Source organism: Triticum dicoccoides, chromosome 2B (assembly GCF_002162155.2).
Source record: "Triticum dicoccoides isolate Atlit2015 ecotype Zavitan chromosome 2B, WEW_v2.0, whole genome shotgun sequence".
Classification (NCBI taxonomy): Eukaryota; Viridiplantae; Streptophyta; class Magnoliopsida; order Poales; family Poaceae; genus Triticum; species Triticum dicoccoides.
In genome coordinates this window covers 651,721,744-651,737,728 of record NC_041383.1, presented here as the reverse complement: position 1 = coordinate 651,737,728, position 15,985 = coordinate 651,721,744, and the positions used below count along the sequence as shown (strand labels likewise).

Here is a 15,985-nt window from a genome sequence, read left to right as displayed (position 1 = left end):
ATGTGTGCGGTCCAATGAGCGTTGAGGCTCACGGTGGCTATCACTATGTTCTCACCCTCACTGATGACTTAAGTAGATATGGGTATGTCTACTTGATGAAACACAAATCTGAGACCTTTGAAAAGTTCAAGGGATTTCGGAATGAGGTGGAGAATCAACGTGACAAAAAAATAAAGTTCTTGCGATCAGATCATGGGGGAGAATATTTAAGTCACGAGTTTGGTACGCACTTAAGGAAATGTGGAATTGTTTCACAACACACGCCACCTGGAACACCTCAGCGCAATGGTGTGCCCAAACGTCGTAATCGCACTCTATTGGATATGGTGCGATCTATGATGTCTCGTACCGATTTACCGCTATCATTTTGGGGATACGCTTTAGAGACAGCTACATTCACTTTAAATAGGGCACCGTTTAAATTCGTTGAGACGACACCGTATGAATTATGGTTTGGGAAGAAACCTAAGCTGTCGTTTCTAAAAGTTTGGGGATGCGATGCTTATGTCAAGAAACTTCAACCTGAAAAGCTCGAACCCAAGTCGGAAAAATGTGTCTTCATAGGATACCCTAAGGAAACCATTGGGTATACCTTCTACCTCAGATCCGAAGGCGAGATCTTCGTTGCCAAGAATGGGTCCTTTATGGAGAAAGAGTTTCTCTCGAAAGAAGTAAGTGGGAGGAAAGTGGAACTTGATGAAGTACTACCTCTTGAACCGGAAAGTAGCGCAGCTCAGGAAAATGTTCCTGTGGTGCCTGCACCGACTAGAGAGGAAGTTAATGATGATGATCAAGGTACTTCGGATCAAGTTGCTACTGAACTTCGTAGGTCCACAAGGACACGTTCCACACCAGAATGGTATGGCAACCCTGTCCTGGAAATCATGTTGTTAGACAACGGTGAACCTTCGAACTATGGAGAAGCTATGGCGGGCCCAGACTCCAAAAATGGCTTGAAGCCATGCAATCCGAGATAGGATCCATGTATGAAAATAAAGTATGGACTTTGACATACTTGCCCGATGATTGGCGAGCGATAGAAAATAAATGAATTTTTAAGAAGAAGACAAACGCGGATGGTAATGTTACCATCTATAAAGCTCGACTTGTCGCTAAGGTTTATCGACAAGTTCAAGGGGTTGACTACGATGAGACTTTCTCACCCGTAGAGAAGTTGAAGTCCGTCCGAATCATGTTAGCAATTGCCGCATTCTATGATTATGAGATATGGCAAATGGACGTCAAAACGGCATTACTTAACGGCTATCTTAAGGAAGAGTTGTATATGATGAAACCGTAAGGTTTTGTCGATCCTAAGAATGCTAACAAGGTATGCAAGCTCCAGCGCTCCATCTATGGGCTGGTGCAAGCATCTCAGAGTTGGAACATTTGCTTTGATGAAATGATCAAAGCGTTTGGGTTTATGCAGACTTATGGAGAAGCCTGCATATACAAGAAAGTGAGTGGGAGCTCTGTAGCATTCCTCATATTATATGTGGATGACATACTGTTGATGGGAAATGATATAGAACTTTTGGACAGCATAAAGGCCTACTTGAATAAGTGTTTTTCAGTGAAGGACCTTGGAGAAGCTGCTTATATATTAGGCATCAAGATCTATAGAGATAGATCAAGATGCCTCATAGGTCTTTCACAAAGCACATACCTTGATAAGATATTGAAGAAGTTTAGTATGGATCAATCCAAGAAGGGGTTCTTGCCTGTGTTGCAAGGTGTGAAATTGAGCTCGGCTCAGTGCCCGACCACGGCAGAAGATAGAGAAAAGATGAGTGTCATCCCATATGCCTCGGCCATAGGGTCTATTTTGTATGCCATGCTGTGTACCAGACCTGATGTAAACCTTGCCGTAAGTTTGGTAGCAAGGTACCAAAGTAATCCTGGCATGGAACACTAGACAGCGGTCAAGAATATCCTGAAGTACCTGAAAAGGACTAAGGATATGTTTCTCGTTTATGGAGGTGACGAAGAGCTCGTCGTAAAGGGTTACGTTGATGCTAGCTTCGACACAGATCTGGATGACTCCAAGTCACAAACCGGATACGTGTATATTTTGAATGTTGGGACAGTAAGCTGGTGCAGTAGCAAGCAAAGCGTCGTGGCGGGATCTACAAGTGAAGCGGAGTACATGGCAGCCTCGGAGGCAGCACATGAAGCAATATGGATGAAGGAGTTCATTACCGACCTAGGAGTTATTTCCAAATGAGTCGGGGTCGATGACTCTCTTCTATGACAACACTGGAGCTATTGCCCTTGCCAAGGAGCCCAGGTTTCACAAGAAGACCAGGCACATCAAGCGTTGCTTCAACTCCATTCACGAAAATGTTCAAGATGGAGACATAGATATTTGCAAAGTGCATACGGATCTGGATGTCGCAGATCCGCTGACTAAACCTCTTCCGCGAGCAAAACATGATCAACACCAGAACTCTATGGGTGTTCGATTCATCACAGTGTAACTAGATTATTGACTCTAGTGCAAATGGGAGACTGTTGGAAATATGCCCTAGAGGCAAAAATAAAATGATTATTATTATATTTCCTTGTTCATGATAATTGTCTATTGTTCATGCTATAATTGTATTAACTGGAAACCGTGATACATGTGTGAATACATAGACCACAACATGTCCCTAGTAAGCCTCTAGTTGACTAGCTCGTTGATCAATAGATGGTCATGGTTTCCTGACTATGGACATTGGATGTCATTAATAACGGGATCACATCATTAGGAGAATGATGTGATGGACAAGACCCAATCCTAAGCATAGCACAAGATCGTGTAGTTCGTTTGCTAAAGCTTTTCTAATGTCAAGTATCATTTCCTTAGACCATGAGATCATGCAACTCCCGGATACCATAGGAGTGCTTTGGGTGTACCAAACGTCACAACGTAACTGGATGACTATAAAGGTTCTCTACAGGTATCTCCAAAAGTATTTGTTGGGTTGGCACGAACCGAGACTGGGATTTGTCACTCTATATGACGGAGAGGTATCTCTGGGCCCACTCAGTAATGCATCATCATAATGAGCTCAATGTGACTAAGTGGTTAGTCATGGGATCATGCATTATGGAATGAGTAATGTGACTTGCCGGTAACGAGGTTGAACGAGGTATTGGGATACCGATGATCGAATCTCGGGCAAGTAACATACCGATTGACAAAGGTAATTGTATACGGGATTACTTGAATCCTCGACATCGTGGTTCGTCTGATGACATCATTGTGGAACATGTGGGAGCCAACATGGGTATCCAGATCCTGCTATTGGTTATTGGTCGGAGAGCTATCTCGGTCATGTCTGCGTGATTCCCGAACCCGTAGGGTCTACACACTTAAGATTCGATGACGCTAGGGTTATAAGGAAGATTTGTATGTGATTACCGAATGTCATTTGGAGTCCCGGATGAGATCCTGGATGTCACTAGGAGTTTCAGAATGGTCCGGAGGTGAAGATTTATATATGGGAAGTCATCATAAAGTCGCAGGAAATGTTCGGAGGTATACTGATATTCTACCGGGACCACCGGAGGGGTTCCGGGGGTCCACCGGGAGGGGCCACCTGTCCGGGAGGGCCTCATGGGCTGTAGGTGGAAGGGAACCAGCCCCTAAGAGGGCTGGGCGCAACCCCCCTAGGGCCCATGCGCCTAGGGTTGGGGGGAACCCTAAGGGGGTGCCCCCCTTGCTTGGGGGGCAAGCCCCCTCCCCCTTGGCCGCCGCCCCCCCTCTAGATCCCATCTAGAGGGGCCGGCCCCCTTCCCCCTTCTCCCTATAAATAGAGGGGTGAGGGGAGGGCTGCAGCACCACATCCAAGGCGCAGCCCCTCCCCTCCCCAACACCTCTCCCCCTCCGCGCGAGCTTGGCGAAGCCCTGCCGGAGAACTGCCACTCCACCACCACCATGCCGTCGTGCTGCTATTGGAGGCATCTTCCTCAACCTCTCCCTCCTCCTTGTTGGATCAAGGCGCGGGAGACGTCACCGGGCTGCACGTGTGTTGAACACGGAGGTGCCGTTGTTCGGCGCTAAGATCGGAATCCACCGTGATCTGAATTGCTTCGAGTATGACTCCTTCATCCGCGTTCTTGCAACACTTCCGTCTCGCGATCTTCAAGGGTATGAAGATGCACTCCCCTCTCTCACGTTGCTAGTTACTCCATAGATTGATCTTGGTGATGCGTAGAATTTTTTAATTTCTACAACGATCCCCAACACCCGTCTACCGCCACCATGTGGCCACTATTCAGACCACCCGCATCGATGGTTACAATGGTCAGTGACGCGGTCGATGAGGTCAACTGGACCTAGAAACATGACCTTGTCCGCGCTACCTTTATTGCGCCGGATGCGGAGGCCATATTGAACATTCCACTACGTCAGGGCGGTGGAGATGATTTCTTTGCATGGGCACACGAGAGGTCCGGTATCTACTCTGTTAAATCAGCCCATCAAGCTCTAATGAACCAAAAAGAGCGTTTAGCTCTTGAAGAGGGGCAGATAGCGACGCCATCAATGAGTGAACAGCAGATGTGGAGCCAACTATGGAAACTCAAAGTTGTCCCAAAAGTAAGGGTATTTTGTGGCGAGTACTTAAGGGGATCATCCCCGATGAGTGCACTCTCCACCACAGACATATCAAAGATACCAGCTTATGCAAATTGTGTCTTGCTATGGACGAAGACTTGATGCATGCATTAGTGCATTGTTCCCATGCACGAAGCTTCTGGGAGGAGGCAAGATTACTATTCGAGATCAGCTTGCCTCGGCTCCACCCCAATACTTGGGCGCGCGACATCCTCTGTGAATCACGATTTACTGACAAGGATTGTGCTACGATCATCACAGTCATGTGGGCAATCTGGATGTCCCACAACAGAAGGACGCATGACCAAGAAGCCATTGGTCTTGCTAGCTCGGTTCGTCGCATCCGCGAAGACCTAGCACTGCTTGACATACCCCGTCAGAGTTTCATACCATTACCGGGTCATGGATGGCGACCCCCCGAAGATTCTCATATCAAAATTAACACAGATGCGGCAATACAGTTTGATGTTGGCTCGGCCGGATTGGGGGGTGTTGCTCGTTCCTCCTCGACCTTCCTGGGTGCATGGTGCAAACCCCAATCGAGGACTACGGATCCATTCATTGCTGAGGTGCTCGCGCTACGCGAAGGAGTCATCTTTGCCAAGCTTCGAGGCTTTTTGCACGTGCAACTGGAATCCGACTGTCTTGAGGCAGTAAACCTCTGGAACCTTGGCTACATCGATCGGTCGATAGTAGCACCAATAGTTGCTGAAATTAGAGAGCTCTCTGCTAGCTTTTTGTTTTTCAATATTTCTCAAGTAATAAGAGCCGCTAACGGTCCTGCACACTTGTGTGCGAAGCGTACCTATACGCTTACTGTGACTGAAAGCTGGCTGGACACCACCCCTAACTTCCTGGTCAGCAGCCTCCTGACTGATTGCCCAGCGAATGCCTTTACTTAATAAAGCTCTCTGAAGTTCCCCGGAAAAAAAATACCTCGTCACCCCTCACAATTTTGGATTTTTAACGTAACGTGGGTCAACAAAGAAAAACAGACAAAAAAAACAACCAAGGGCCATAAACAAATACTCCTACTTAGATGGGACATATTATCTCATATCTAGGTGAGACATACACACATTCTAGAATAAAACGTTCTCGCGGAACGTTCTGTTCGTTTGGCGTACCTACACAGCTGTCGTTCCCAGTTATTGAGGTCTAAAGTATATTGATTCTTTCCTAATATATTTTTTGCCGAGATTCTTTCCTAATAAAAAATACTTTTTCTTTAAGTATACTATATATACTCCGTACTACGTACGTGTTTGGCTCTATCTACAAATACAACGTACTTATTTGACCTCCTATGCGGCGCCCCTCGCATCAAACGGACCAGAGGCATGCAGCCAGATCGAACGGTCACCGCGCCGCACGGTAAGACAGCGGTTGGTGCGTGTGCTCGATATATTTCCCGAAGAATAATATCGGAAACGAATTATTTCTGAATTTCTTTTCTTTTTCTGTTTTTCGGTAGTTTGTTGAGATAATATCGGAAACGAATTACAATCCTCTCGTAACTCGTCTATATTCACTCGTCAAATCCCAGCCTTTGCCAGCACTCGCGTCCAAGTTCCAATCCCAATTGCGTGCGCAGCGATGGCGGCTGGGGAGCCGCAGCAGGGCCGGCGGTACTGGCGGTGGAGCAAAGCCGATTTTTTCCCGGAGCCCTCGTTCCAGAGCTGGCGCGCGTACGGCGGCGCGCTCGCGGCCACCGTGCCGCGCCTGCGCGACCGCGTGGCCGCCCGGTCCTCCGAGGCCGTCGAGGCGGGGACGCTGCTCGCCGAGAGCGAGAACCCGCTGCGCCGCTGCCTCTCCTGGGTCGACCTCGCCTTCCTCGGCTTCGGCTCCGTCGTCGGCTCCGGCGTCTTCGTGCTCACCGGCCAGGAGGCCCGCTTCGACGCGGGTCCCGCCATCCCGCTCGCCTACGCCGCCGCGGGCTTCTCCGCCCTGCTCTCGTCCTTCTGCTACGCGGAGCTCGCCACTGAGATCCCATCTGCCGGGGGGTCCTTCTCGTACCTGCGGGTCGAGCTCGGCGACATGGCGGCGTTCCTCGCCGCCGGGAACATACTGCTGGAGGCCGTCGTGGGGGCGGCCGGCCTCGGGCGCTCCTGGACGTCCTACCTCGCCGCGCTCTTCGGGCTCGACACCGACGCGCTCCGCATCCACGTCCCGGCGCTCGCTGAAGGTTTCAATCTGCTCGATCCCATCGCCGTCGTCGTCCTCATCTGCACCTCCGCCCTGGCCATGTCCGGCGCGCGCCTCACCTCCACCATCAACTCGCTGGCGTCCGTGATCGGCATCGTCATAATCGCCTTCGTCGTCGGCGCGGGTTTCTCGCACTTCCACTCCAGCAACCTCGTCGAGCCGACCTTCTTCCCCTTCGGGGCCGCCGGCGTGTTCCGCGCGGCAGCGGTGGTGTACTGGTCCTACACGGGCTTCGACATGGTGGCCACCATGGCGGAGGAGACCAAGAACCCCGGCCGGGACGTGCCGCTCGGCCTCCTGTCTTCCATGTCGGCCATCACCGTGGTGTACTGCGCCATGTCCCTGGCGCTGGTCGGCATGCAGCGGTACAGCGAGATCGACCCCAACGCCGCCTACTCCGTGGCGTTCGCCGCGACCGGGCTCAAGTGGGCGCGCTACGTCGTGGCGCTCGGCGCGCTCAAGGGCATGACGAGCGGCCTCCTGGTGGGCGCGCTGGGGCAGGCGCGGTACACCACGCAGATCGCGCGCACGCACATGATCCCGCCATACTTCGCGCTCGTGCACCCCAGGACCGGCACGCCCGTGTACGCCACCATGGCCGTCACGCTCGGCGCCGCCTGCGTCGCGCTCTTCTCGAGCCTGGACGTGCTCGCCTCCGTCTCCTCCATCAGCACGCTCTTCATCTTCGCCCTGGTCGCAGTCGCGCTCCTCGTCCGCCGGTACTACGTCGCCGGGAAGACCCCGGCCAAGCAGCTGCGCACCTTTCTCGCCTTCCTGGCGCTGGTGGTCCTGTCGTCCATCGGGCTCTCGGCGTACTACAACTCGCGCTACGCCAGGCGGTGGCCGGGGTACGCGGTGTTCGGCGTGGGCTGGGCGGCCGGCGCGGCGGGGCTGGCGCTGGCAGCGAAGCAGCAGCGGCAGCCCAAGGTGTACGGCGTGCCGCTCATGCCGTGGCTGCCGGCCATGTCCGTGGCCACCAACCTGTTCCTGATGGGCTCGCTCGGGTCCATGGCCTACCTGCGCTTCGGCATCTGCACGGTGGCGATGCTTGTGTACTACGTGCTCTTCGGCGTGCACGCGACGTACGACGTGGCGCACTCTGCGACGGCGGCCGACGTCGTGGCCGAGAATGTCGAGCAGGGGAAGATTGTGCCAGGGTCCACGCTGCCGGCATGAGACAGTGAGAGTGGTTTCTAGTTGGAGTAAGTCATATTGCCATGTCGGTCTGTGAACTTTTAGGCTATATTTGGTGGCTGGTTACTCGAATTGGTAGCATAGTTAGTTGGGACAAAGATTCCAGAGTCAGATTTTTTTTTCACTCCATGAGCAGAGCTAGTTCCATGGCTAGTACAGTACTCTCTCCATCCCAAAATAAGTATCATTGACTTAGACAACTTTGGGTGACGGAGAGAATATAATTTGTCATGATTTCTGTACAAGCTAAAACATTTTTTATTCAATTGTGCACCCCTGTTATCTATCATCATTGTTAAAGGGTCTTATTGAAACAGTAAGGCTAACAAAATGAACGTCGTTGTTACAGTATTTTTCAGCTGTGACGTCGTATTCTTTTGAAAAGAGTTCCTGAAATCATGCCTTTCAGCGTGATAAAAAGGCTGAAAGCCGTGTTTCATAAAGCAGTACTGTAAGTAGTACTATGTCAGCGCACTCACTACAGATTGGCAGGAAATTCCAAACAATGGCACACATGTTTTCACACAGATTATGTATTCAATCGCAACGTGGTACAAGAACAGAGCACGTGCTCCTCGCTTCCATGACTCCATCCGAACTTTCACTTGATTCTGCACCAGTACAAGGAAGAAAAGAAAGAAGGTTTAACTCACTCTGAAATGACTCCTCTTCACCCTATGTTGTTGTTCATCATCAACTTCTGGTGTGTTCTTTCTCGTCCGGTGCTAAAACCAAGTTAAACTTGTAAATGATCTATATGCTATGCAAAATATGTTGGATTGTTTCCCTGCAAGAAAACGAGAGACTAGAATATGTTGGATTGTTGAATGTTGATGATTCTTAGATAATTTTGTGGATGTTTTCCTTTTTTTTTTGCCCCAATAGAGTAGCAGATTAGATATCATGATTCTAAGGGAAAAAATACGAAAACACTAACGCCCGCACGTGTAGCAACATTGCAACCCGCCCACACGCTTGGATCACCGTCCAGTTAAGTTTACATGAATCTTGACACGCCGAGGCAGTTTTTGTGTGCCACGTAGGACAAGGCCGGTGTGTGGGTGTTATAGAGGTCGCCCACACGCCCCACAGCACGCGGTTGCTAGCTGCGCTGTGTGGACGAACTAGTTTCTGCCCACACAGCCACCACCTAGTCCATGCGCGTGTGGGCGAACTGTTTTTCGCCCACACGACAGTCGTATGTTGTTGGATGGCAACTGCAGTTGCGCGTACATGGCAACTAGGTAAACACACATGGCAACTATGATTCGTTTGCTAGACGGCAACTGCAGTTGCGCATACGTGGCAATCAGATAAACATACATGACAACTGTTATTAACCACACATGGCAACTAGGTAAACACACATGACAACTATTATTTGACCATATGTGGCAAGTAGTTAATCACACATGACAACTATGGTTTAATTACACGCAACAACTACCATAAATTAGACATGGCAACTATAGTTAACCAAAACAGAGAGAGTTGACATGCTTTTACAACCATATTTGCCATCCCGGATAACTACATCTGCCATCCCAGATGGCAACTAAATCGTCATCCCGTGGGTACCTATTTTAGCTGCGCCAGGACGTGTGGGCATATTTGCTTCGTGCCACACGCGCAGGATGGAGATGAGTAGTACTTTTTGGGCGTGTGGCACGAAGTAGTTGCGCCCACACGTGTGGTCAATTCTATTGTTCGCCCACACACAGCCCGTGTGGGCTGCCCCCCGCTCATGCCACACACGATGTGTGGGCGAATGCCTATTATGCCACACGTGTGGTGGATATCAGCGTCCAAAAAATATTAGTCCTTCTGTTACCAGCTAAGGAGTAAATTACGGTGCACTCTGTTTGCATTGATGATGACAATGTTGGATTACGGATGGGCTTAGGCCCATATAAGACAATAATCCCTGGTTAATCTCTAAGGCCCATTAATGTGTACGACAAGTGATGGGAAATGTGGGAAGTTTAGTACCATACTGCTGTAGTAAGAAGAGTGATGCCTCTTTATCAGGGTTGCTCCACCACTTGCTATTGGGGGCTTGGGAATAGGAGTTGTACACACACGCTCCTCCTCCTCCGCCGCACGCCTCGCCTCGCCACGCCACTCCATGACGCGCGCCGCGGGGTGCTTATTTTTGCCGGTCAATAATGGTTAATTAAACACGGAATTAATTAACGATTCGCCGAGACGTTAGACCGTGGGCTGTTCACGGACTCGGTCGTGGGCCTAAGCCCAGGCCCGTTAACCTGACGGTCTATAAAAGAACAAAGTTCACTCACTCCCTCTCGCACAACCCTAGTTGTCATCTATTGTTCCTCTCTCTGTGTTGCTTCCAGCGATTCTTCATCCATCTCTGCTTCCTCTACATTGACTCCATGGCTGACAACAAAGTCGCCAAGAAGAAGGCCTTGGCTGATGCCTAGGCTGCTGCCGCCGCCACCGCGTTGGCCTGGCCAATCGGACGGTATGACTCGTGCATCCCCTTTCTGCTCGTACATGTGCTAGCCGTATATATGTTGTTCATAGATGTTTCAATTCTATGTACTGTACGTGCTAGCATGCTTAGGTATCGGTATGAGATGCATACCGTATTTGCCATGTTTACTGTTTACTCATGGATTAGATTAGTCAAAAAGTGTTAATATTTCTAACAATCCAAAAACATTATTTTAGACACTTTTTGACTCATGGCTTCGCCGCTACTCTGAAACCGGAAAAGTTTACTAGGACACACTTTAAGCGTTGGCAGCGCAGGACCACCTTGTGGCTCACAGCAATGAACGTGTTCTTGGTTGGTGGTGTGTCTCTCACGATAACGATTGCTCCTGAACAGGAGAATGCGTTTAGGGAGGCAACCACCATCTTTGTGGGAGTCGTTCTTACTGTGATCGAAGACAAGCTGGTGGACACGTATCTCCATATGCGTGTTGCCAAGAATTTATGGGATGCGCTCGAAGCTAAGTTCGGCGCAACCGATGCTGGATGCGAGTGGTATGCTATGGAGCAGTTCTATGATTACAAAATGGTTGATAACCATTATGTATTGGACCAGGCCCATGAGATACAATGCTTCGCTAAGGAGCCGGAGCTCCTGAAATGTGAGTTACCAGATTAATTTGTCACGGGTTGCAATATTGCAAAACTCTCTCTTGGATGGAGGAACTTGTTGGAAATATGTCGTAGAGGCAATAATAAAATGATTATTATTATATTTCCTTGTTCATGATAATTGTCTATTGTTCATGCTATAATTGCATTAACCGGAAACAGTAATACATGTGTGAATACATAGACCACAACATGTCCCTAGTGAGCCTCTAGTTGACTAGCTCGTTGATCAACAGATGGTCATGGTTTCCTGACTGTGGACATTGGATGTCATTGATAACGAGATCACATGTTAGGAGAATGATGTGATGGACAAGACCCAATCCTAAGCATAGCACAAGATCGTGTAGTTCATTTGCTAAAGCTTTTCTAATGTCAAGTATCAGTTCCTTAGACCATGAGATTGTGTAACTCCCGGATATCGTAGGAGTGCTTTGGGTGTACCAAACGTCACAACGTAATTGGGCGACTATAAAGGTGCACTACAGGTATCTCCAAAAGTATCTGTTGGGTTGGCACGAATCGAGACTGGGATTTGTCACTCCGTATGACAGAGACGTATCTCTGGGCCCACTCGGTAATGCATCATCATAATGAGCTCAATGTGACCAAGTGGTTGGTCACGGGATCATGCATTACGTAACGAGTAAAGTGACTTGCCGGTAACGAGATTTAACGAGGTATTGGGATACCGACGATCGAATCTCGGGCAACTAACGTACCGATTGACAAAGGAATTGTATACGAGATTACTTGAATCCTCGACATCGTGGTTCATCCGATGAGATCATCATGGAAAATGTGGGAGCCAACATGGGTATCTAGATCCCGCTGTTGGTTATTGGCCGGAGAGCTGTCTCGGTCATGTCTACATGATTCCCGAACCCATAGGGTCCACACACTTAAGGTTCGATGACACTAGGGTTGTTAGGAAGACTTGTATGTGATTACCGAATGTTGTTCGGAGTCCCAGATGAGATCCTGAATGTCACGAGGAGTTCTGGAATGGTCCGGAGGTGAAGATTTATATATGGGAAGTTGACATACGGTCACCGAAAAAGTTCGGGGGCATACCGGTATTGTACCGGGGCCACCGGAAGGGTTCCGGGGGTCCACCGGGAGGGGCCACCTCTCCCGGAGGGCCTCATGGGCTGTAGTGGGAAGGGAACCAGCCCTTAGAGGGCTGGGCGCTTCCCCCCCTTGGGCCCATGTGCCTAGGGTTGGGGGGAAACCCTAAAGGGGGCGCCCCCTTTGCTTGGGGGGCAAGTCCCCCCCCCTTGGCCGCCCCCCCCCTCTAGATCTCATCTAGAGGGGGCCGGTGATACGTATCCAATGTATCTACTTTTCCAAACACTTTTGCCCTTGTTTTGGACTCTAACTTGCATAATTTGAATGAAACTAACCCGGACTGACGCTGTTTTCAGCAGAACTGCCATGATGTTGTTTTATGTGTAGAAAAGAAAAGTTCTCGGAATGTCCTGGAAATCCACGAAGGCACTTTTTGGAATTAATAAGAATTTTTGGCGAAAGAATTAACGCCAGGGGGCCCACAACCTATCCACGAGACAGGGGGGTACGCCCCCCCTAAGGCGCGGCCTCCTATCTCGTGGTCCCCCTGGACCTCCTCCGACCTCAACTCCAACTCCATATATTCCATCTCGGGGAGAAAAAAATCAGAGAGAAAGTTCCATCGCGTTTTATGACACGGAGCCGCCGCCAAGCCCTAATGTCTCTCGGGAGGGCTGATCTGGAGTCCGTTCGGGGCTCCGGAGAGGGGGATTCGTCGCCGTCCTCATCATCAACCATCCTCCATCACCAATTTCATGATGCTCACCACCGTGTGTGAGTAATTCCATCATAGGCTTGCTGGACGGTGATGGGTTGGATGAGATTTACCATGTAATCAAGTTAGTTTTGTTAGGGTTTGATCCCTAGTATCCACTATGTTCTGAGATTGATGTTGCTATGACTTTGCTATGCTTAATGCTTGTCACTAGGGCCCGAGTGCCATGATTTCAGATCTGAACCTATTATGTTTTCATGAATATATGTGTGTTCTTGATCCTATCTTGCAAGTCTATAGTCACCTATTATGTGTTATGATCCGACAACCCCGAAGTGACAATAATCGGGATACTTCTCGGTGATGACCGTAGTTTGAGGAGTTCATGTATTCACTATGTGTTAATGCTTTGGTCCGTTCTCTATTAAAAGGAGGCCTTAATATCCCTTAGTTTCCGCTAGGACCCCGCTACCACGGGAGGGTAGGACAGAAGATGGCATGCAAGTTCTTTTCCATAAGCACATATGACTATTTATGGAATACATGCCTACATTACATTGATGAATGTGAGCTAGTTCTATATCAGCCTATGTTATAACTATTGCATGAGGAATCGCATCCGGCATAATTATCCATCACTGATCCATTGCCTACGAGCTTTTCATATATTGTTCTCCGCTTATTTACTTTTCCGTTGCTACTATTACAACCGCTACAAAAACCCAAAAACATTTATCTTTACTTTTGCTACGGTTACCATTATTATCATACCACTTTTGCTACTAAATACTTTGCTGCAGATACTAAGTTATCCAGGTGTGGTTGAATTGACAACTCAACTGCTAATACTCAAGAATATTCTTTGGCTCCCCTTGTGTCGAATCAATAAATTTGGGTTGTACTTCACCCTCGAAAGTTGTTGCGATCCCCTACACTTGTGGGTTATCAAGACTAATTTCTGGCGCCGTTGCCGGCGAGCATAGCTCTATTCTCTGAGTCACTTGGGATTTATATCTGTTGATCACTATGAAGAACTTGAAAGACGCTAAGACCAAGATTTTACCCTCAACTACGAGGGGAGGTAAGGATCTGCCATCTAGCTCTACACTCGATTCTCCTTCCGTTATTAGTAGGCTTGCGACACCTAAACCTGCTACTGCTATGAATTCTGATATGTCGTATGTTATTGATGATGCCACTTCTGCTATCCATGATGAAACTACTTCTGTGCGTGATACTACTTTCCATTAGGTGAATTTCTAGATGAACAACTTGCTAGAGTTAGGGGGAATGAAAATATTAAAGAACCTATTATTGATGATAGTGATGATGAACGTTCCCCCAATGATTATGTATTACCTGTTGTTCCTAAGGGTTATGTTATGAATGAAGCAGCTGCTATGGAAATTCTTGCTTGCAATGATAGAAATGATCTTAAGAAATTATTAGCTAAATGGAAGCAGCAGTCTCTTAATAATAGAATGAAACCCGATCCTGCTTTTGCTACTTCACCTATCCGTGTTACTGATAAGGATTATGAATTCTCTGTTGATCCTGATATTATTACTTTAGTTGAATCTGATCCTTTTTATGGCCTTGAATCTAAAACTGTTGTGGCACATCTTACCAAGTTGAATGATATAGCTACCTTGTTCACTCATGATGAGAAGTCTTGCTATTTATACATCCTTAAGATATTTCCGTTCTCATTAAAGGGTGATGCTAATACTTGGTATAATTCTCTTGCTCCTGGTTGTGTGCGTAGTCCCCAGGATATGATTTATTACTTCTCTGCTAAATATTTCCCTGCTCATAAGAAACAAGCTGCCTTGCGGGAAATATATAATTTTGTGCAAATCAAAGAAGAGAGTCTCCCACAAGCTTGGGGGAGGCTTCTCCGGTTACTTAATGCTTTGCCTGATCATCCTCTTAAGAAAAATGAAATACTTGATATCTTTTATAATGGACTAACCGATGCTTCCAAGGACTACTTGGATAGTTGTGCTGGTTGTGTTTTCAGGGAAAGAACAGTCGACGAAGCTGAAATATTATTGAATAAAATGTTGACTAATGAAAATAATTGGACTCTTCCCGAGCCAGTTCCTGAAGTAATTCCTGAACCAATTGAGCCAACTCCTGAGCCTATTCCTAAACCCACTCCGAAGAATAGAGGTGTTTTATTTCTCAGTCCTGAAGATATGCAAGAGGCAAAGAAGTCAATGAAAGAAAAAGGTATTAAAGCTGAAGATGTTAAGAATTTACCACCTATTGAAGAAATACATGGTCTTAATTTACCGCCTGAAGAACCACATTGTCTTGATAACCCGACACAGGTAGTAAAGGTAAATTATCTCTATATATATGATAAAGTTGAAATACCATCTACTAAATTTCATAGCCCATGCTTACATGAATTTGATGACTTTATGGCTAGACAAGAAAGTTTTAATGCCTATGTTGGTAGACAGTTAAAGAATAATGCTTTCGAGATAGGATGCGTAGGTGATTATCTGGCTAGAGTTAAAGATGAACTTCACCGCGTTAGCAAATATGCTTCTATGGTTGCTACTCAAGCTGAGCAAGTACTCAAAGCTCAGAATGATTTGCTTGATGAATTGAATAATAAAAATGACTTTGCCGTTAGAGTGGCTACTAGAACTGGTAGAATGACTCAGGAACCTTTGTATCCTGAAGGCCACCCTAAGAGAATTGAGAAAGATTCTCAGAGAAATAATTAGAGGCACCTAGTTCTTCTAAGAAGAAGAAAAGGAAAAACGATAGAACGTTGCATGCTTCTAGTGAACCTACTGTAGACACACCTGAGAATCCCAATGAGATTTCTATCTTTGATGCTGAAACACAATCAGGTGATGAACATGAACCTAGTGATAATGTTCATGTTGATGATCAACCTAGCAAAAAACAATGATGTAGAGATTGAACCTGCTGTTGATCTTGATAACCCACAATCAAAGAATCAACGTTATGATGAGAGAGATTTTGTTGCTAGGAAGCACGGGAAAGAAAGAGAACCATGGGTTCAGAAACCCATGCCCTTTCCTCCTAAACCATCC

General features: G+C 47.7%; 1 protein-coding gene across 1 annotated transcript; it reads left to right on the top strand.

Annotated features, from left to right (window-relative positions):
* The first annotated feature begins 5,943 nt into the window (after positions 1-5,943).
* On the top strand, positions 5,944-8,268 carry LOC119361099 (cationic amino acid transporter 8, vacuolar-like). Its single transcript, XM_037626469.1, has 2 exons — positions 5,944-5,977; positions 6,087-8,268. The coding sequence occupies exons 1-2, from the start codon at positions 5,944-5,946 to the stop codon at positions 7,982-7,984; spliced, it is 1,932 nt and encodes a 643-aa protein (XP_037482366.1). The 3' UTR covers positions 7,985-8,268.
* Positions 8,269-15,985: the final 7,717 nt, after the last annotated feature.